The sequence below is a fragment of the Cryptomeria japonica genome, chromosome 7, assembly GCF_030272615.1.
Source record: "Cryptomeria japonica chromosome 7, Sugi_1.0, whole genome shotgun sequence".
NCBI classification, from domain to species: domain Eukaryota; kingdom Viridiplantae; phylum Streptophyta; class Pinopsida; order Cupressales; family Cupressaceae; genus Cryptomeria; species Cryptomeria japonica.
In genome coordinates this window covers 716819762-716842389 of record NC_081411.1, presented here as the reverse complement: position 1 = coordinate 716842389, position 22628 = coordinate 716819762, and the positions used below count along the sequence as shown (strand labels likewise).

Sequence of the window (22628 nt, the reverse complement as noted above, 5' to 3'; positions counted from 1 at the left end):
TGACCATTTCACACATCGCCCCATTAAAATGGGGACCCCCTCTTTTTGCTTTTGTTTTGCCTGTTCTTCTCTCTGCTTTTGGGATTTTGAGTAAGTGAGTGAGTCGTCTGGACTAGGGTTAAGCCTTAGGAGTTCCCTTTGATATTTTCAAGCCGAGTCCAGTCTAATTTTGAAAGATTATTAAGCATCCTCCCAAAGATTGCAATTTTGAAATAGCTTGAGTCTGTCAGGAAGTCAAGTATGTCTCAGGATGGGTCCAGTTAAGATTTTGAGGGCAAATTCAAGTTAGGTCTAAGGGTTAGCATTTTAATGAGTAAATTATACGTTTTGTCTGGGCAAACTTTAACCAAATTTTGGAAGCAAGGTAACCGATTCCTGGACTTGAAGACGACCTAACCCTGCATGATGACCTAATTTTTTGATATTTTGGCTTATAAGGGCAAAATCGCTCCTGTCCTTCACTGGAGGACCAGTGCGAAAGTGATATTTTATGCATCTTGGTTATTGACTTGTTTTAATTGTTTTATGCAGGGTCGCCAGGGGATATGATCGAACGTGAATTGAAGATTTTGAAGATTTTGAAGACTCAAAATGACGAGTTTTTAAAGTTTAAGACCAAATCGCTCCTGTCCTTCACTGAAGGACCAGGACGAAATGGTTTTCTTAGATCATTTTGGGCCTTGGTTGATCGAACTGAAGCGTCAAGGACGCAATGAAGGATGAAATAAGCATAAAGGAGTATCCAGACTTCGTCGTTGGCAACGAAAGATTGAACTTTGGGCCTAGCAAGACAAGTTCGCTCCTGTCCCTCACCCAGGGACCAGAGCGATTTTTTCTCAAACACACCTTCTTGGACATTTTTGGATTTGGACTTTTATTCATAGCTTGCAAAATGATGGTATTTTCCCTAGCAAAGGAAATTTGAGATGAAAATTATAAAGATTTGATCATAAGGACCAAAAACGCTCCTGTCCCTCACTGAAGGACCGGAGCTTGTTTTTCAAAGTTGCACTGTTCTTGCAGGATCAAGACAATTTTATGATTGGAAGAGATCAAGGAGGGCATGTCTTGTCCATTGAATATAATTTGAGTAATCGACAAGCAAGGAAATATGCTAAGATGACAAAATTGCTCCTGTCCCTCACTGAAGGACCGGAGCTTGAATTCCAAGTTTGCCTTATCCTTGCAAGATTATATGATTTCGCGATTTGAGAAGGACAAAGAAAGTATGTTTTGCTCATGGAATATAACTTGAATGGACCACAATGGAGAAAATCGATCCAAATTGGCTAGGGCGCTCCTGTCCCTCTCTCAGGGACCAAGGCGAATTTTAAAGGAAGCTCCTGTCCCTCTCCAAGGGACCAGAGCGATTTTTCCTCAAGACAAGTTTTTGGCAAAGGAAAAGCAAGTTTTTTCGTTTGAGAGGAGTAAAGGAAGGCATAATCGATCCATTGAAGATAATTTTGAAAAATTGCAAAACACAAGTGGAGCCTATAATGGCCAAGGTGCTCCTGTCCCTCACCTAGGGACCAAGGTGAAAAATGCATTATCAAGTCTTCCCTTCCAAATTTGGTCAAATCCAGGCCAAGGCACATGATGGCGATGATATTTGGAATGCTTCAAAGAAGAACGAAGTTACAAAAAAACCACAAAACTTGATGAAATGGGCTAAGGGGCTCCTGTCCCTCACCAAGGGACCAGAGCGAAATCTTCAAATTTGCCTGATTGTCTAACATTTTGGAGTGCTACTTTCGTTTGCAAGACTCAAGACGGATTAAGGAACAATGTTTTACGCCTTGAAGATAATTAGATATTGATATGATTAAGGATTTGTGCCATGGACTAAAGATCGCTCCTGTCCTTCACTGGAGGACCAGGGCGATTTCCATAGAATCAATCATTTCTTTCCAAAACCACGTCAAGGCGAGGTCATGCAAAGTCAAAAATGTCTTTAGGAAGACGATGAACAAGGAGTTAACCTCAAAATCGACAATTTTAAGCTCAAAAGCAAAAAAGCGCTCCTGTCCTTCACTGAAGGACCAGGGCGAATATCCTTGGAAGAGCTCATTTGGTATTGGAGAAACGAGTTTGGCTTGCACAGAACAAACAAGGAAGATCATTGATTGCCCTGCAACATGAATTGGCGATTGGAAAAGACAAGAACCACGAGCAAAGGGTGGGATCGCTCCTGTCCCTCACCAAGGGACTAGGGCGAAAATATTTTAAGATACAATCCTTCCAAAGATGGAATAAATCAAACTCAACATTCCAAGCGAAAAGGCCATTTTGGACGTCCAGGATAAAACTTTGAACGCAAAAAGCAAGAAATACAAGGCTAACGTACAAGTTCGCTCCTGTCCCTCACCCAGGGACCAGAGCGATGTTGTTGATGTCCCAAATACCTCCCATGCTTAGGCGCCAATATTTTTCAAATTACATTAAAATGCCAAATTCGCTAAAAACGTGAAATATTTAATTAAGTTGGCATTTAATAAGTTCGCATAAGGCATTTAATAATTAATTTAGGCCTTTAAAAAATCGAAATTTTTAATTGCAAAGGTATTTAAATTAATTATTATTAAAATTAAATAAAAAAGAGAGCGCTTGGGATGTTATTTTAATATTTTTATAAAGGTCGGCCTCCTCTTTTATTTAATTTTTATTTATTTTAGGCTTATTTTCCAAGTCGGCCTATGGGAATTGCAATGCATGAGCGCCTATATAAGAAAGGTATTTTGGAAGCATTTTAATCCATCATTCAATCATTGTTCAAATGCGATTTTGAAGAAGTAATAAAGGAGCGAAATCTCATCCAAGAAGAAGTGCGAATTTCAATCCAAGAAGGAGTGCGAACTTTGTTGGAGGTGGAGCGAGTTTTCCTCAAGGCGTTGAAGACCCAAAGGTTGGTGAAGTTGATAAAGGAGGCGCATTTGCTAGAAGACTTCGATCTTCATTTTGCCTAGCGAATTTCTTAATTCTTGCATCATTTTTTAGAGCTAGTTCTCAAAGAGAGGTATGGCAAGATCTCCCTTGTTCAAATTTTGAAATTTTGAAATTGCATCGTCATATTTAGGAAATGATAATTCAAAGATTTATCATGAAGTTTCCTAAATTTAAAACTTAAATCCAGTCTATATTTCTACGTTCCAAGGTATATTGCTTATTATGAAATGTTGTGTAGGTATCAAGATGGCGACCCCGAAGATAGGAGCATCCACTAGTCATCCAGCTCTCATGAAGGAAGATCAAAAGAATGAAGAATTGGAGACCAAGATCGTGTCAAAATGGAGTAACATTGGAGATACCAACCTGGGAAACTTCAGTGTGAAGACGTTTCGAGAGGTCCCTTATATTGGAAAGCCATCACCTGTCGCAAGGAGAATAATTGAAAGTGGCATTATCAAGGCAGCCGGCTTCCCTCCAGCAATCCAGTGCCATGAGCTGATGATTGAGTGTGCTCGCCATTATGACCCACAGTCAAGATCGATCGTGTCCAAGGAAGGAAACACTTTGGCTTATCTTTCAGATGAGGCTATCAGTGAAGCTCTTCATCTACGAGAACATAAAGATATGATTTACAAAAGCTTGGAAGGAGCTAGATCCATGTACGAAGATGATCCAGACACTTGCTTGAGCATCGTCAACAAGAATTGGTTACTCAAAAGTCGTCCTCGCCTGAGCAAGATTCCCAACACACCACCTAGGATCGACTTCCAGGAGGAGTACAGAGATTTGATAACCTTACTTAATCGAGTTACAGGGGCTCCTCAAGCCTTCTATTTTGAGAAGTGGATGTTCTTCTTCATCCAAGTGATAGTTCAGGGAAAAGGAACAATTCATTTGGCTAGAATCATTAGCCATTGCTTGGACGTACAGTTGAGAAGACTGAAGGCTACTAAATCCTTCCACATGAGCTTGTACATCATGTATGCCTTGATCAGGAGTTTTGAATATGCAGGACTACCTCACAGAGGAGCGATTGGAAGAGGACCTGGAGAAGTCAGAGTTTGTGACTCTTATGTTCATTTGCACCATCCACCAGGAAGTAATTACAAGTTAGTCAATGATACCTTCACAATGAACATCACCAGGACATTGCAAGGCGGGATTCACAATCGGCTGTCTCAAGAGGCACAGGAACTTGTAAAGAGGTATGGTGCTTGGTTTATCCAATTCCAGAAGTTTACATATATTAGAGTTCATGGGTGTCCTTCACCTCCATATATGTTGCCAAGATATCCGACAGACAGGATAGTACTACTTGAGGTGACTAGGCAGTTGGTAGCTTATGCGAAGGCATTCAGACACAGGCATGGAAATGGGATTCCTATACCTATCATACTAGGGAATTCAGTTGAGGTATGTCCTAATGTTCCAACTTTAGATGATGCGGAAAGAGAGTTGGCCTTATATTCATTTTCATTCTTTTCATTGAGAGAGAACTTTGATCCTTATGGGTATATAGAAGAGACAGTTGGTAGAAAATACAAGCATGAATGTCAGGTAGAGGACTTTTGGATGAATCTCTTAGATGATTTAGAAGTGAAAAGAAAGATGCATTCCAGATTGCCTTTGGATTTCATCAGGAAATGCAAAGTTTACAGAGTGGCCGATCAAGCTCAGGACAGTGGCAGGCACCTTCAGTCATCCTATGATAGAGAGGACAAGGCAGTAAAGATAGATTGGAATGAACCTGAGGTTGTGGACTTAAAAACTTTGATGGCTCCAGTTTTGTCCTGTACTCGCAAATGGGTTGATGTGCAACATCAAAAGTTGAGAGAGCAAAACATACCTATGACTTTTACTTTGGAGGAAAGGTCGGCAGAGGGAGGAGCAAGCGCGAGTGAAGGTCATCCTCATCCTAGAAGCACAAGCGAAGGCAATCCTCACCCCAGAAGCGTAAGTGAAGGCAATCCTCATCCTAGAGGTGCGAAGAGGAAGGAAAGACCTGAGAAAAGAGAATCTTCCAAGAAGAAGCAAGAAGCCAATCGAGATTGCTCATCCGGCACATCTTCTCGACAAGAGAAGAGGACACTTGAAGTGGAGGAATCTATGGAATCAATGGTTCAGAATGATAAACATGAAGAAGGACAGGCATCTCAACGTTCATCAAGTCAATCTCCCCAGGTCAATGAACTACATGAAGACAAGAATGATGATGAAGCGACATCTCCTCTCCGGAAAGAAGAGCCATTACCTAAAGAAATACAAGTTAGAGAGACAAGGTCCGCCATTCCAGATTGGTTGAAGGAGAGACTAACAAGGGTGATTGTGATCGAAGATGAAGATAATGTAATTGATTTAGAAAGCCTTGTTGGAAATTCTCAGGAAGTGACAGAAAGAAGGAAGGCTACCAAGATGTCCAAGATGATCAGAGATGAGACAGGATCCAGGAAGTTGCAGATCAGTGGACAAGTATGAAGGTGAAATCCTTGTAGAAGAGTATGATGTAGAAACATTTGAGCTTGGTCCACTCACAGCGGAGCAGACACTAGATGAGGCCACTGATTCATTTGAGGCACTTAAAGACAAGCTTAGAGAAGAAATGGAAAAGAATAGAAAACTTGAGAGAGAGGTCGGTGCTTGGAGAGGCTACTTTAGCCACCTCAGTCAGCCTTTGGGACGTCAGGATCCAGCAGTATCTCCTGTGCAAGCACTTCCCCTTGAATTAGTTGGTGAGGCAGAGAGAGTTAAGAGCTTGGTCCAGCTTATGAGCTCTTGGATTGACAAATCCCATACAGTTGCCGTTGAGTTTGCAACAAGAATGATGCAGACCATTCATCGGGCTATCCAGGTCCTTGAGATCATCCACAACCTAATGATAACAGTAGCCGCCTTTGCTCATACTAAAGATGTTATCATTCCTGTTCTTCAAGTAATCAAGCAAACACCAAGGAAGACCTTAGCACAAGAAAAGATAATGGATGGAGGAGCTCATAATTTACTCTAGTGGTCAACCTTACTCCAGATGAAGGAAGTTCTTTTCGAGGACACCAGCGCCAAATGCAATCAAGTGGAGGAGGTCATCCATCCAATCCAGGACAAGGTGTTTGGGGTTTTATGTACTATTCTTGGCAGAAGGATCGAAGTTGAGACAGATGTGGATCTTCAAGAGTTGGAAGAAAGGGTTAAGGTCATCTTTTGCAAAGATGAGATTGTTATTACAGATGAACAAAGAGATCAAATGTTTGCTACTATGTTCCTGATTGAGAAAATCAAGGAACTCGAACCTGAATGGGATGCAGCTCTTCTCAAGGCCTTTGATCAGATTATTCACTTAGAAGAACGAATGAGGAATCTTCTCGAGATTCCTATTGCTGAGATTGAAGGAATCGTGTCCAGATTCATTGCATATGCTAAAAAGGAGCATTGGAAAGGGAATAAGGTTCTAGAAGAGAGGTTGTTATAGATGACATGGCACCCTAATTATCATTGGTCTATGTTTCCTAGATTTTTGTGCCAAATTAAATATTTGGCTATGCATTTAATATTGTTCAATAAAAAGGGAACTTTTGTAATAAAACCCTAATTAGGGTTTAGGTGTCAGAATCTCAGCCGTTGATCTTCTTTTGATCTGGGCCGTTCATTGTAATTGAGGATACTATATATACCCTCATTCATTTTCATTTTGTCATTAGAAATTAGAAATAGTGAGCAATAAGAAATAGTTAGAAGTTTAGAGCTTTTGGAGAGAAGAAAGTTATTTTGTAGCAAGATTGAGTTTGAAAAAAGAATTTCAAACAATTGTTGTCTATTTTGGCTTTGAGATCAATAAAATATTGAAGTTATGGTGTTTTATTGCAATTCTTGTGGCTATCTTCATGGTTGTTTGTTTTCTTGAATCATTCTCAGTCGAAGTAGTATTTAAGTTTGAAGGACTAAGTGTTGGGCTTGATTTTGGTGAGATTCACATTCCAAACCACTAGCTTCTTACTGATTGTAGGAACGCCTTGTGTGGTCAACTGGAGAGACTTGAATTACTTAAACCTTCAATCGTCATTGAGCTTTGGATATGTGCCTTTGTGGTAGTGTCTATGATCCTTGATGAATTGAAAAATCATTTGTTACCTTAGAAGATCGCATCAATTTCAGTTGGGTTGTTATTTCATGGCAATATTGAAATTGGTAGAATCTTACCAAGTCTAGCCTACATTGGGTCATTCTTAGGATTAGATTAGAATTTATCCCTTGCAAACTCTACCTTTTGATCTTTTTTGAGAACTTATTAGTTTAGGGAAATCTTGTTCCTACAGCTCAAGGATGTAAGGCCCTTTGATGAAACAGCATTCACAACAACCACTGGTGCTTATCCACACGTAGAGACCCTACATAAAAGAACATTGGAGTCATCCTGATTGATCCTTTTTTGCGACATCTTCAGCAATCAGAGGCTTTATTCAAGAGAGGATAAGGTACCCTTGGGTATTTTATTCTGTGTATGATTGTGTACAAAATACACGTCAACAGAACCATACAGTCACTGAGATGGCTCGGGCTATGTTGGAGCATAGAAATGTTTTCAGCCTTCCTCTCTTGATTTGAGCAGTAAGAATCAACCTCCAAAGGCTGTAAGTATGGGTGTTCGTCTTCCCTTAGCTCCACTTGATGGGAGGGATTCAATTGACTCTGAAGTTGTGGGGTCTCCTAGGCATGACATTGCACCCCCTGACTTTCCTCAGGATCTTCTAGATTCACATATAGAGGAGCTTGCTCCAGATATTCTAGGTAATCTTCATCCTGCAGCAGATGTTGGTACTTCTACTCTCCAGCCTAAGTGGTAGGCCAAGACCATTGGTGATCTTCATGATGATGAGCTCATTGAGGGTAGATCAGTTAGAGGTAAGAGCAAGCAACACATAGTTAATTTTTCTCTTGTGGCCAACATTCACAGTATTTATGAGCCTCAAACATATACAGAGGCTAAAGGTGTACCTGAACGGGAAAAGGCTATGGCAGCTGAGCAACATAGTCTTTTGAAAAACAACACTTGGGTATTGTCTGATCTTCCTCCAGGAAAGAAGCCCATTGGCTGCAAATGGGTGTTTAAAGTCAAGTATAAAGCTGATGAGAGCCTTGATAAGTACAAGGCTCGATTGGTGGCAAAAGGGTTTTCACAGAAGGAGGGCATCGACTATGAAGAGACATTTGCTCCCACAACCAAGATGAGTACCATTAGGCTTGTCCTCGCTCTCTCAACTCAATTTGGATGGAAAGTCCATCAAATGGACGTCAAGAGTGCCTTTCTCAATGGTGATTTGTAGGAAGTCGTCTACATGACGCAGCCTCCAGGTTTCAAGATTGCCGGTAAGGAACACCAGGGATGTAGACTAGTCAAAGCACTCTATGGCCTCAAACAGGCTCCTCGTGCATGGTACATCAAAATTGATAAGTAGTTGATTGATCAAAGCTTTCAGAGTAGTCCTTCAAATCCCAATTTGTATGTCATGCGAACACTGCAAGGTGGATTACATCAGAGACTCTCTCAAGAGTCTAATGACCTCATAAGCAGATTCAAGTATTGGTATATCCAATACCCAAGATTCACCTATATCAAAATTCAAGGATTTTCTGGATCTCCCTACAAGCTCCCAATTTATCCCACCCACCGAGTTGTGTTGTTGGAAGTTGTGAGGCAATTGGAGAGCTTTATGACGGTTCAGAGAGAGAAGCAAAAGAAGGTAGGAACATCTTCTCTCACTATTGGAAATGGATTGGAGACATGTCCATCATCACAAGCTACTGCCACTGTGGAGAAAGAGCTGGCATGGTATCTCTTCTATCGATACAAGGTAAGAAGAAACTTTGATCCATTTCGTAAGATGAAAAAGGTAGAAGCAATTGTATTTGAACACAAAACTGATTTGGAGGATTATTGGGCTAATGCAACCGATCGCTTCAAAATCATAAGAAGATTTTGGTTGAGAATTCCCTAAGCATGGTGAGAGCAACGAAAGTATTCAGGGTCGCTGATGAAGTAGAAGACAGTCCTGAACTTGAACAACCCTGTTTTGAGAAGATAAGAAATGAGCCACTTGCCTTGATTGATTGGGTAGACGAGGAAAGATCAGATTTTGGCAGACCTTATGAAGTCAGTGGTTGAATACTCCAAGTGGTGGACATCTGAGAAGACAAAGAAGCTAAAGTCCAAAGGTGTTGCCTTGACTTATGATTTGATGGTAATGGATGACTATGTCTTCCAACCATAGTATTTCTTAAGGCAATGCTCAGAATCCAGAAAGTTTTGGGTCTCGGAAGAGAAAAGAACTCGCTAGAAGTTCTAAAAAGGCAAAAGGAAAGAAAATTACTGGGGAAAGATGTGAATCAAATGATGGCCATTCGACCTTGAGTGCCGCATCTGCTGTGCTTGACCAGAATACAATTGAAGAACATGAGATGGACACAGATATAGAAGATAATGAAGTAAGAGTGCCTTCTCCGTCGATTGAAGAGATAACGAGAGAGGCTGTCCAAAATCCAGCCAAGGAACCATTTTTTACTAGAGCTATAGAGGTTGAAGCATCTAAGCCTCCATAGGTTTTTCTTGATCGTATAGTTACTGGACCTGGATAAATAGATGGTGGATTTAATAAAGATACCATGGAGCAATCAACCATTCTAGATTGGCTAAGGGAAAGAATGAAGGCTAAGGTTCCTAAGGAAGCTCTTTCAGAGGAGAACACAACAACATTCCTGGCTATGGTGAGTAAACTGATTGAAATAAGACAACCCAAACTAGCCAAGAGATTCTCTTTAATTGAAAGAGATAGCGCATGATTTAGATCAGTGCAGGTAGCTGTACCCAAAGAAGGCAAAACTTGAGATAACAACACTCCTGAGGATTATAAAATCATCACTATTAATTTGGGTAAGCCTACTCAGACCCAAGAGATCCAAGATTTTGATGATTCTTGCAACACTCTTAAAGCAAGACTTGCCATGGAAAAGGAAAAAAGAAGGTTGAGGAAGAGAATCAGCAATGGAGAAAATATTTTCTCCATCTAACTAAGCCACTTTATCATGATATACCAGTTACCCCTCCGCAACCTCTTCCGCGGGAGTCAATGAAAGCTTTTGAGGACATGAAGGGCATATTCAGGGAGTTAAGGAATGGACCTCAGATGCTTCAGCACGTGCTGACATACTTGTGGAAAATTAGGTATCAGCACAAGAGTCAGCTTCGTCATTGGTCAGCAGAATTCAAGACTTAGCTGCAAATTGGGAGGATATTGAGGAAATCCAAGACGAAATACTTCCACAATTGAGGATTATCCGAGGTCTGTCAAAGCAAGACTTGATAGATGCAGGTGTCATCTAGGCTAGGGATAAGTATGATTTTAACACTTGGTATTGTGCCTTGGTCACCAGGATTGAGGTCCTGAAGAAATCTGAGACTAAGTGTTTCGAAATTGAGAAAATGTTAGAGAAATCTAAGTAAAGTGTTTCGTGTGGCATCAGAAATTTGGCAAAAAGAGGGTTATTGAGAAAAACACCTGTAGGCAAAGAACCTGAGAGCCAAAATTCAGTCGAGCTTTTTCGAAGTCTCGGGGATGATTGATGAGGGGAATCTCTCAAGAATTGCGAGTTTTCTCCTCATTGACGAAAACTTTCTTGCCCAAGCAGTTGAGTGGGAATGCATCTTTGCCATGTGTATTGATGATGTGGACGTCGTCGACCTCTAGATTAGTAACTTGCGAAGTGTCACTATGGAAGAGGTTCGACTCATTGTGTCCAAATACATTGAATCTACAAAAGGGGAAACTGGAGACTCACCTCAGTGATAATAACTATAGATGGCACACTCGCAGAGTATTCAACGAGTTTCAAAAACGCGCCGAGTTTTTGAGCTTTGCGAGTTTTTATGACTTTAACTCGCAGCAAAAACTCGGTCGGCTAGACTAAAAAAAGAGGTCCAAACATGTCAAAAAATTATCATTTTTTGTTTTTTCAGGTCAATTTCATTCTCTTCATCGGAATATACACATGAAATATAACATTTAAGTATAAGTGGCATTTCAATATGTCTTTTTCCTTTATACTTTTTGCAGGGTTAAGGGGCAGCGCAAGGTGCCCCTTGCCCCTGCAAGGGGCAACGCAAGGGGCGATGCCCCTTGACCCCAACTTGGGGGCGCTGCCCCCAAACCCCCATCGAAAAATATAGGGGGAAACTGCACTGATGGAAGTAGGGAAAATTTAACCTCCGAGTTTGTTTAGGCTCCATATAACAACATAATTAGCATTGAAGAAATCTTGGTATTATACATTTTAGAGTTGAAAGTTTGAAACTATCAGTATGAATGATGAAATTTCAAATATTGCGCGTCTGTAGATCTCCACCAAGATCTAGACCTATCTCTCTACCCCTCTTTTTCTCACCCTCAGAACTGGGAAGATCTCCATTGGGAAGAGGAAGAGGAATAGTAAATAGTTTTAGCTAGAGCTGGGAAGAGGAAGTTGTAATTGTAATTTGTAATGTCGTATTTACTTTTGGTTTTACAAAAACTACTTACTATTTTGCTTCCAGCCATCAGCATTCCTCATGAGAATGTGATTTTGTAGACACTATGCATTTAAATATATCTAGAATCAGCTTGTTTCTTTTGTGTTATCATTTATTGACTCATTGGATGCATCTTCTCATTAAATTTTGGAAAAAAAAATGCATTTTTAATTAAAATTAAGCGTGTTTTTATGTTGTCGAGTTTTTCCTAGTTTTTCCCGAGTTTTTTTCTCGTTTTTTTCTCAGGGGCTTGGCAAGTCGAGCCGAGTCGCGAGTAGTCCAACTATGATAATAACAACTATGCCACATGTCACTCTTTTGTCTGTTTTAATTGATAGAGTTTTGAGAAACCCTAATTAGGGTCTGTAACTTTCAATTTGGGCCCTTGATCACTGTTTGATCTCAGTCGTTCATTGTTTTCTGGAAAACTATAAGGCTACCTCCTCTCATTTGGAGAGTGTGAGGTTTTTGATATATTGTTGCGTGAAGGTCATTTTTCAAATAATACATTGCATGTGTGCTTTCTCTTAAGGCTTTGTAATCTTTGTTATTTGAGTGCTTAGCATGGTTTCAATTTTCTCAACACATTAATTAGAAGTTAATCTAGATTTGTTTTAAAAGTTGTTAGAGTTGAATGAAGGATTTGATAAGTATTAATTAACGATGTATCTCCGCTCATACTTTTGGTGAATGAATGATTTCCATTTCACTAGGCAAAGTTAGTCTAAGCCTATCCCCTGTGTATGCCAAAACTTCTATCATAAGCACAACCAATTGAAGATTGCACCCGCTTTGTGTAGTTGTCCTTAGTGTGGCGAAGCAAAGTGCGGTTTCCCGAGAGCACCCAGTTAATACCATCTCTAGAATTTGTAGGTTTAGATCAGCTTTCTTAACCCTATCCCCTTTTCTCTTTTTTGAAAGTCTAAATCCCAGAAAATCCAAAAAAAAAGAAGAGAGCTTGAAATTGACAAATTTACCTAAGTCTAGAAGCTTGAAAGACATTTGTAAACATAAGTCCCCCTTGAGATTTTTCAGCATACACTACCCAAGTAGCTATCCCACTAAAGTCACTTGTTCGCACATATAGACCTTGGAATTGCCAGCGGTGATCTTTCAAGAGAGGATAGAATACCTTTGGGTATCTTATTCTAATGTCAGGTAGATGATAAAACGTACACCAACACATCCCTTGGGGTAATCAATTCATCACTTGGCCCACAAGAGGCAGGAATGTTCAACTATGATCAGTTCCATCCCTTGGGTAATCAATTCATCACTTGGCCCACAAGAAGCATGAATGCTCAACTATGACTAGTTTCGTCCCTTGGAGTAATCAATTCATCACTTGAACGTTCAACTATGACCAGTTCCATCCCTTGGGGTAATCAATTCATCACTTGGTCCATAAGAGGCAGGGACATCCAACTATGACCAGTTCCATCCCTCGGGTAATGAATTCATCTCTTGGCCCACAAGAGGCAAGAATGTCCAACTATGACCAGTTCCATCCTTTGGGGTAATCAATTCATCACTTGGCCCACAAGAGGCAATAATGTCCAACTATGACCAGTTCCATCCTTGGGGCAATCAATTCATCACTTGGCCCCCAAGAGGCAGGAACTTCCAACTATGACCAGTTCCATCCCTTGAGGTAATCAATTCATCACTTGGCCCACAAGAGGTAGGGACGTCCATCTATGACTAGTTCCATCCCTTGGGGTAATCAATTCATCACTTGGCCCACAAGAGGCAAGAACACCCAACTATGATCAATTCCATCCCTTGTGGTAATCTAACTTGCTTCTTATTCCACAAGAGGTAGGAATGTCTAACTATGACTAGTTCCATCCCTTGGGGTAATCTTACTTGCTTCTTATCTCAGTCGTAGGACTGTCACTTCTCATTACCCTTCCATGTAAGGTTAATTCTCAAAACCTTTGTCCCTCTTGTGTCCTCTTCTTGGTTTAGAAAGCCATGAATGTCTCTTTTTGGACTGTCATACCATCATCCATGCAACACAAGGTTGGCCTTTCTCTATCACATTCTATGGACTGTCATCTTATCTTTCAACTCTGCCTTTGATATAAGTCTGCGACTATGTTCTTGAAGTTTTCCATATAGAAATTGTTGGATTGTTCCAACAATTTTAGATTGTCCTATTGATCTTGTACACCTGAAAGAGTGGTTCAGCCAAACAAGAGCAAACACATCAAGCATACCAATGAAACATTATGTTAGAAAGATCTAATGAGCAAAACAAGTTAAAATCATTAATCTTCTAAAACCGTTCCATTGTTCTCTATCTCCAAGGATCCTTCAGATTCAAGGTGGCTCTCATCTTGGAAGAGAATTTGATCTCTAGGATGACTACCTAAAGAATGAGGGATATGTGATCAAAGATGTAAATGCAAAGCAACTAAGATCTTAGCATGATACTGATATTGAAATAGCTATGATATGGTGCAAGGATGATGATATTGATATGAAGCTAAATGAGCATGAAAATGAGATTAAGATGATATTAAGCTAGCGTGGAAATGAAACTAACATGATATGCAAAACATGATAAATCTAGGCTATGATGCTACTAAACTAATCTAATTATTATTATCAAAAAGAGGTTAAAATGCCTGATGAAATGAGACTATAACTTAGATGCATGAAGACTTGGATTGATGAATAATGAAGGAAATGGAGCCTATTTATAGAAGAAATGGGCAATTGGAGGGTTAAGATTGAGTAATCTTAACAACGGTTAGGATTGAATGATCTTCAATCCTTGCGAGATTTTCAACCCAATCCTAGGCTGACAAGTGTCACCCTAAGGAGGCTTGAGAGTAGATGTAAGAGGCATTAAATGCCCGAGAAGACATGGTGGTTAATCCCATGTGGGTGAGATTATTGGGTAAAGCTATTATCCAAGGATGCAGGTTATTATCCATTGGTTCAACTCTTGTGCAAAGTTGAAAGATGGTCAAAGAGACAAGCCATGATGGGTTGATATGTTGAAGGGATGATGTCTTGTAAGAGACTTAAAAGCTCTTTAATGAAGACTTTGGAGGTTTAGCTTGTGTGAAGGGAGAAACCTTCAAGGCTTTTGTAATAGCCTTTAATGGTTTGGAAGACTTTGGAGTTTAATTTGTAAGAGCCTTATAAATTTGGGGAACTCAACAAGTTAACTTGTTGAAAAAGATAGTCTTAAATGCATTTGGAAGACTTTCTTCCAATTTTGGAGAAGTGAGTTCCCCAAATTTAGGGATGTGACATGATTACAAAAATAAAGCTCATTAAGTGGGATTTGAGGACTTCTAGAAGAATGTTTAGGATGCAAGTGGATTTTGTAGGAGGATGCAAGTGGGAGAAATAGGGTTTTAAATAAAATAAAATGTTTTATTTCAACTAAAAATGGATGCAACTTGCATTTGTAGGGAAACACAAGGGGTGGGGGGGGGGGGTTATTTATAAATAAATATTGATTTATTTATATCAGAAGATGAATTTAATTAAATGTGGAAAGAGGATTTAATCAAATAAATAGGATTTATTTAATTAATAGAAGAAAGGGGAATTAATCAAATGTTGAATTTGATTAATGGCTGGATAGAAGAAAAGGGGATATTAATTAAACCTTAATTTAATTAATAGGTGGATAAATGATAATTAAATAAATAAAATTCATTTAATTAAGTGTGCAGATTTAGGTGTCTACAATCTTTATTCACTATAATAACTGATATGTCTCCTGTAAAATTCTCATTGCAGCATGAGCCCATGTGTAAAATTATGCTTTCACTACTGTCACAGTCTTTAAACTTGGTATACCAACCTAGCATTAACCCCCTGGAGACACAATCCCCACTACTGAGCACCTACTTCGGAAGAGACACCAATCTTTTTAAAAATGAGGCACCAACCTCAAAAGAAATAAAAGGATAAATGATTGATCTCCTTATTCAATAAGTTCTGAAACTCCTTACCAATTTGCTCAAAAAATTGCTTCTTAAATCTGTTTATACTCTACTCAATGGTCTGTACATATTCGCCCTTAAGATTTGCAACAGAACACCTTCAAAATCTGCTCAATGTTCTTCAAAAATTTCTGGTCAATATGGTCTGATACAATCTGTTCACAAATCTGCTTAAATCTGCTCACAAGTCTGGAAAATGTCTGCAATAAATTGCTTCGGAATCTGCTCATGAACTTCGATGTTCTATACTCATAAGGGCTGCTAAATCTGCTCAGATAGTTTGAAATAATTTGGTTATTAAACCTTCAATATTCTGCTCACAAAGGATCCTTAAGTCTGCTACAGACCACCATTAATTTTGGTCTTTGATTTGCTACAATTCGCCTTTGACTCTGGTTACTAAATCTGCTCAGATCTGCTTTTTAATCGGAATGATAATCAATTGAATCCATGATAAAATGATCTCCAATAACTTCTTATTTATACCCACCAAATACCACTTGTAATGTCCCTCAGGCTGGCAGAATCATGCACTGATACCATTTGTAATGTCCTCTTTCAAAAATGCCCTAGTTTTTGCTCACAATTGAACAGTAATGCTACAGCCTGCAACAAGTAAGGATTTTTCTAATCAGATCTCTATCTGCCTGATCGGTTGCATATTTTAGGAATTTATCCGCTCTTTTAAATGCTGATGCTGAACTACTTCCCTTGAATCAGATGTAATTCTTCTTGTTCTGCTCTAAATAGGAATGATATTCCATAATTTTTCCCCCACCCTCATCTCAAACTTGTCTTCTTATATACCATACCAAAGACATCCTTTCACCCAAGAGCGGTGAGTCTTCAAGGAGGTCGACTCAACACAGCAACAATATAGTTTTATTTAATTTATCTGCTTGCACACGATGGGTGCTCATCTCTAGGGGGTCGGCCAGAATATTTATTTAAATTAATTTAAATTCTTTTCAAAGGTAAGTTTGTCTCCTCGGGTTTTGAATATTGATTGCAAAATGCACAAGGACTCCTACAACTTTGGTTTCAAAATCAGCCTGCAAATTGTCAACAAAGATTGGTGGACTTGTGGCTTGGGTTTCGAGACCCAACTGCAGCTGACAATTGGACTACATTTGTAAAATGCAAAATAGAGACAAAAATACTCTTAAGTCAGAAACCAACAAGCTTCCTGTTTCTATGAAACAATACATAACTCTCTTGTTTTTTGAGTTGTTTGCAAATGGTCTTGGGGATATGTTTGTGAGGTAGTGGGTGATGACCAAGCCACATGATAAGCTCTCGAAGTACACATATCCCAAGAAATAGAAAGATTAGCAATCTCCACTCTTTAAACTAATAAAAGCAACATAACTATAAATGAACTATAAGTAACAAAGATAATGCTTACCATAACCACAAGATGGTCAAACTCCCAACACACAACTAAGGTCCTAGAAATCTTTGCATCCCCAACAGTGGAACCCAACAATGTGTTAACCTCAGGCCCAACCCATTTTACTAAGAGATGAACACAAAGGGCTCAAAACACTCACACCAAACAAGGACTATAGACGCACACTTTCAACACTCATACATAGGAGCAAAACTATATCATTCAGTTGATTGTGCGTACATGATCACATCAATGTTGGACACATGATCCAATGGGAAGAAAAGATCAAAAGTACTAGGCATAAGACAAGGAGTGTCACTGCAATAGCCCAATGGCTAATGGGAAAATTGGGAGAAGCTCCCTCCATGAAGATAGTTTGATGCTCACCAACTCCTGGAGTTGTGTCATGTTGACGCTTATTGACTCCCCGATTCATTACATCCTTTGTCACTAGATAGAACCCTTGAGATTGTTGCAATTCTAGCACAGAAAAATATTGATTAAATTATTTCATTAACCCCATGTTTATTAGAATCTCAATCTTAAGATTAATATTTCAAAATACCCTAGCCCACATCATCTGATCGAACAAATCATCAACTATTGATAAGGGATTGCAGCTCTTCATTGTCATCTAATTCAACTATCAGTAATTGATACAACCGAAGAGATCTTATTTCCTCACAAAGATAATTGATGTAGTTGTGGAGACACATTGCGATGGATATGCCCTTTCTCTAACAACTCTTTTAATTGCAAATGAAGTTCACATCTCACGTAGGCAGCATACTTCAGAATTGCACTAGGAAACACATCATCAAACTCCCTTAAGAGATGATGATCATTAAGAGATACCTTATGGCATTCTCTTTTCAAAAGATAATTCACCGAGATAGCTAATATCTGACACCCCCTCTACATACTCCTTTTCAGCTGCATAGTAGAAATTATGCAAAACAATATGGGTCTAGGCACCCTTGCTATCTCCACTAGATGGCCAAAGTCATTGACATCCTTAAAAATCTTACGATGACAATTATTACTCGCTTGGTGTGCTTCAAGCCAATCCATCACCAGTACTATCCCATAGGATGCCAATGGTAGAATTCGCAAAATGATGTGGTGGTGAAGACCCTGAGGTCCAACACACAACCACTTCTGAGAGAATTTACATCCACCTTAACACTAGTAGCTAACTCAACTTGCCATTCATCACCTTGCCTTGCAACCTCAAGCCTACTATGCTCAACCAACGATGGGCATTTGAAAGAGTTTGAAGCACCAGCATTAAATAAAACTAGAAGCACAAACACCATCCAACAAACCTGATGTTTCAAGTTCAACCTTTATTCCTTGATGCTTTACTCGGCAGTTGCCTACCGTGCCAAACACTCTATGAAATCTACCCACATCCCCCATTTTTGGGTTTGACATTGTTGCATTATGAATCCCAATTGTGGAAGATGCCTAAGGGTAAGTCCTTATATAATGTCCTTGTCCACAAGAATAATAGGGTCCTATAACTCTAGTAGGGCCTGATTGAGGTGCACTATACTAATGAAGATTTGAGTGATTAGAATTTGGCTAATGACCTTGGGCCTATCGTTGAGATCGAGGTCTACCATGGAATGGTCTACCGGAACCTTGTCCACTCAAAGGAGTCTATTGAAACTTTTTCCTCTACTAATGTGTATTCTTAGATGGTCTTGTAGATGCTCTATATAATCCCTAGTTTGGTGTTGAGAACCCTGCATTGTCATGCTTGATTGGTAGGGAACCATATGCTGAATACCGACTTGACCACCATGCCCCTTAGCCATGTTCTCTTCAATTAACTTGGCCTTTTCGACGAAAACCTCTAATACCCAAATGCCTCCACTTATTTGAGCATTCAAGCCTCAAACAAAACTTTGCACCAACATTCCTTAATCCTCAATGAAGCTTATATATTGCTTTAGTTCAAAGAAATGGTTATCATATTGATCTACAATGATTCCTAGTTGTCATATTTCATCGAATTCATCTACACGGTGTTGTCTGCAATGTTTAGAAACATATCGGGGATGGAACCATTTCAAAAAGGTATCCCATGACACTATTGCAATATCTAGGTGATGCTTTTGTTCCTCTTGTTGCTACCCAGTAGAAGCAAATCCATGTAGGTGCATAATGGTACATCAGGCCTTAGTGTTACTTCCATATTACAAGACACCTATCAAGGGCCAAAACCCAATTCTTAGACTCTATTCCAACTATAGAACCTTCAAAGGTGGGTGGGTTAGCTTGCAGAAGGTCCTTGATGTGAACTATTGGCAAACTATCCTCATCTGCCAATTGTCTATCACCTTTGTGAGGCACATCTCGCAACAGTACTTCATCCACTCTAGTTTGTTGAGGGATGCCCTTTTTCCATCCTCATGCAGAACTTCTTCTCTAGCTTGAGATGGGTGAGAATCTTGACTGCCTTCCCTCCTAGCGAGTGTCAACCTAGCCAATACCTCTTGAAGGGGAATCATTAACTATGGTGCAGTCAACTTCTTCAAGTTGCTCCGGTCTTACTATAGGATAGTGTTTGCTTTGAATTTCTGGTGATTCACAATCAAGGCCAACATTTCTTCCTACACGAGGGTAGTACGATCTAGGAGGCATCCTTCCTATACCACCTATGGAGAGATTACCACATGCATAATCTTACACAACACACTAAGGTAAGCAAGGAACCAAAACATCATAACCAACTGCTTAAATGAAGCAAGCACATAAACCAGAGCACCTAGTGGTGTAACTTGGTTGTTGATATCAAATGTGGTGCCCCAGTTTTCGTTAAAGACATTAATGGACCAAAGATGATAGAAACGTTTTTTTGCATGACAAATATAACAAGACCACATAGCAAATTAACATACCCAAGGTGTCCCTTGCAACCCATGTTGACAAACTTGTTGCACGCACCAAAGCGTAATTACAAAACACAACCAGAAGACTTAACTGAGTCTTAGGATAGGACACCAAGGTTGGTACAAAAAATAAGGCATGGAAGAGAGGTAGGACAACCAAAACCACTAGGTTATGTTTCATGTTTCATGTTTTGAGAAGGTTTATGTTACATTTTCTTGGGTTTATGCTTTCATGCACCATTTCAAAATCTAACTGAGCCACTTTGCCATAGCCATTTGTAATTGCCCTTTTCTGGAACCGTAACATTGGAAGCAAGATTTGCTAAAGCTCTTGCTAAATGTATATGATGGTGCAAATATGCCTGTTCTTTTGAAAAGGATTACCACCTTGTTTAAATTGTATAGAGATTGCACAACCTTGAAACTGATTCAGATGTCTTTAATAATTCAAGTACATGATCCTAGTAAAATGTGAATTTTTTTGAAGAAATACATAGATAGTACTCTGAAAAATGATGAGTTACATCAGCTGAGCAAAGATCTGTCCTGATGAAAGGCATCCTTGATCTCAACCTCCAAAGGAAATCAAAATAAGATGGCTGTTTTGTGTGCCACAGAACTTTGCATTAGATGTAGTTTTTTTTTAAAAGTAGACCTTACCAGGACGTAAGTGTCAAATGAAAAATTGAACTCAGTTTGTATCCATGTCCAAAATTTCCTCACAGATGAACATTTCTAAATAATATATAGAAATGTTTCCTCTCTGTCATATAAAATGTATAAAAAATCAGATCTACTAGCTTTGTTAAGCCTTGATTTGTTGGAGTAATAACTGGCCAAAGCTTTGTGAATGAAAACTCATGATTTTCAAAGTCTGGCATCAATTTGGCCATAGTTTTCACCTAACCCGGACATCTCTTGTTTGACCGTGGAGTTTTTGTCATTAGGCAATATGCCTTTTGTATCATAGTTATACAAAATTACAAATAATAGTCATTACTCTTCTTTCTATAGAACAAGGACCCGGTCCTTGAATTTTACAACCTGAAAAGTGCCTCTAGATAGCTTCGCCATCTGTGGAACTCACGGGTTATTAGAGTTGAGTGATTAAGACCCTCAAGGCTGAGTTGCTACATGATCACATTTTCGAATTGCAAAATAATCATGATTCAAATCCATCGATGGACTTTGTTCGGTCAGAGAGAAAAGATAGCTCCTATAAAGCCCGTGGGTGGGAGTATAAGGGTGTAAATACTCTACTCATTCCATGAAGGCGGAATCAGATGAGGTGAATAAAGTGTGAGTCACAGGATAGAAGTTGCAGATTACCATAGTTTGTTTGGATATGCGGTGACTGGGCTAAGAAACGGATTGGTTAGATCCAAATCAGAAAGAGTGGACAGTGGGACTATTTAATCCTATTTGGAAGCGGAAGCGACCTACTATTCGTGGATATGGCGCAAACCAGAGATTGGTTCAGGAACAAAAAATGCCCATTCTGAAGGCTTTTTATTCAGCCCCCTCGACCCCAATGGAGCTTCTTGCAGGTGTTAAATATCCACAATCAATAAATAGTTTAGCAGTACTATATTTAACCTGTGCTGAAGTCTTTCATATTCTATTCTTTATATGCAAAATAGCATAAATCGATTTTAAATATGCAAATAAATCCTTAGTTAAGGGGATACTATCCCATGACAGAACAGTTAGTGCAAAAATAGATAAATACCATGAACATTTTCAATTCAATGTATTGAAATTTGAAAATGTGATGGATTCTTGATCAAATATAATTGCTTCTAGTACTGTAATTATTGTGTAACAATTTACAATCATGTCATAATTATTATGAGTGCCTTCATGATTACTATCTCTCCTTGTTTGTTAAATACAATTTTGACGTGCATGATTATTTCTGTTATGCAGAGCATTGTTGTCAATGTCAGATGAATGGGCTGCAAGAGTCAATCCAATTCAGTGTGGAGCAGATTGGAAAGGTCTGCTAGTTCTTATTGATTCTTTAGATGATGTTTTGATCCGTTGACAACTTTCTTTTTAGATATTGGTATATTGACTTAAAGAGCTAATTTGAATTTCACTTCCAACTTTGTATCTTATGTAGATTGGCAGATATATTTGGTACTGCTGACGATGATCATCATATCCGCTATTCTTTTCTACATATTTTTTGAGCATTCGGATTCATTTTGGAACTTTCCTCTTGGAAGAGAACAGCCAGCAAGACCTCCCATTGAAGCGATTCTTGGTGATCCTGTTTCTCCTGATGATCAGAATGTTTGGTGACAGGCTGGTATCCAAGAATAATTTTGGTTCAGTTAATTGATTTATATATGAATTGAATCTGTTTCTCTTGCATTTTCTAAATTTCTTGGTTTTGTTGTTCTCCTTTATGTTATGGACAAATGGCCTCAATCACTTCTGTAGATATGGTGGATATCAACCACTATTGGTCTTGTTTCTTTAAAATCTAAAATTTGGAAGTGGCATTTTTGAAGCAAAGTCTTGATCAAGCACATTACATGACCATTTTACAATGTATCAAATCCTAATAATCAAGTTCAAAAGAATTTCATGTGGTGTTTTTGAAAAATTCAGGAATCATTTTTATTTGGAGTTCAATCGTAAAGCCTTATAGCTAGCCTAAAGTTAAAACACAAAAATAAGAATAGAAGCGAGAAGACATTGGAGAGATCAGATACCGTTCTAGTACTTATTTTTAGTTTAATAAATGTTACACAAAATTTGGAAATAATTGCAGTTTTCAAAATGGAAAACCCTCATGGATATATAACCTTGAGCCCCACTTGAAATAAGCAGACAAATCGATGAAAACAACTTTAATGTTTATGTGGGTT

At 39.0% G+C, this 22628-nt stretch overlaps 1 protein-coding gene across 1 annotated transcript in view; it reads left to right on the top strand.

Moving 5' to 3' along the window:
- LOC131040248 (SEC12-like protein 1) overlaps positions 1-22392 on the top strand; it is a 72197-nt gene extending 49805 nt beyond the window's left edge. Inside the window, exons 9-10 of the mRNA XM_057973140.2 lie at positions 21679-21749; positions 21875-22392. Of these exons, the coding sequence (XP_057829123.1) occupies positions 21679-21749; positions 21875-22056 (253 nt within the window). The 3' untranslated portion in view covers positions 22057-22392. The remainder of the gene's footprint in view (positions 1-21678; positions 21750-21874) is intronic.
- The last annotated feature ends 236 nt before the right edge of the window (positions 22393-22628 follow it).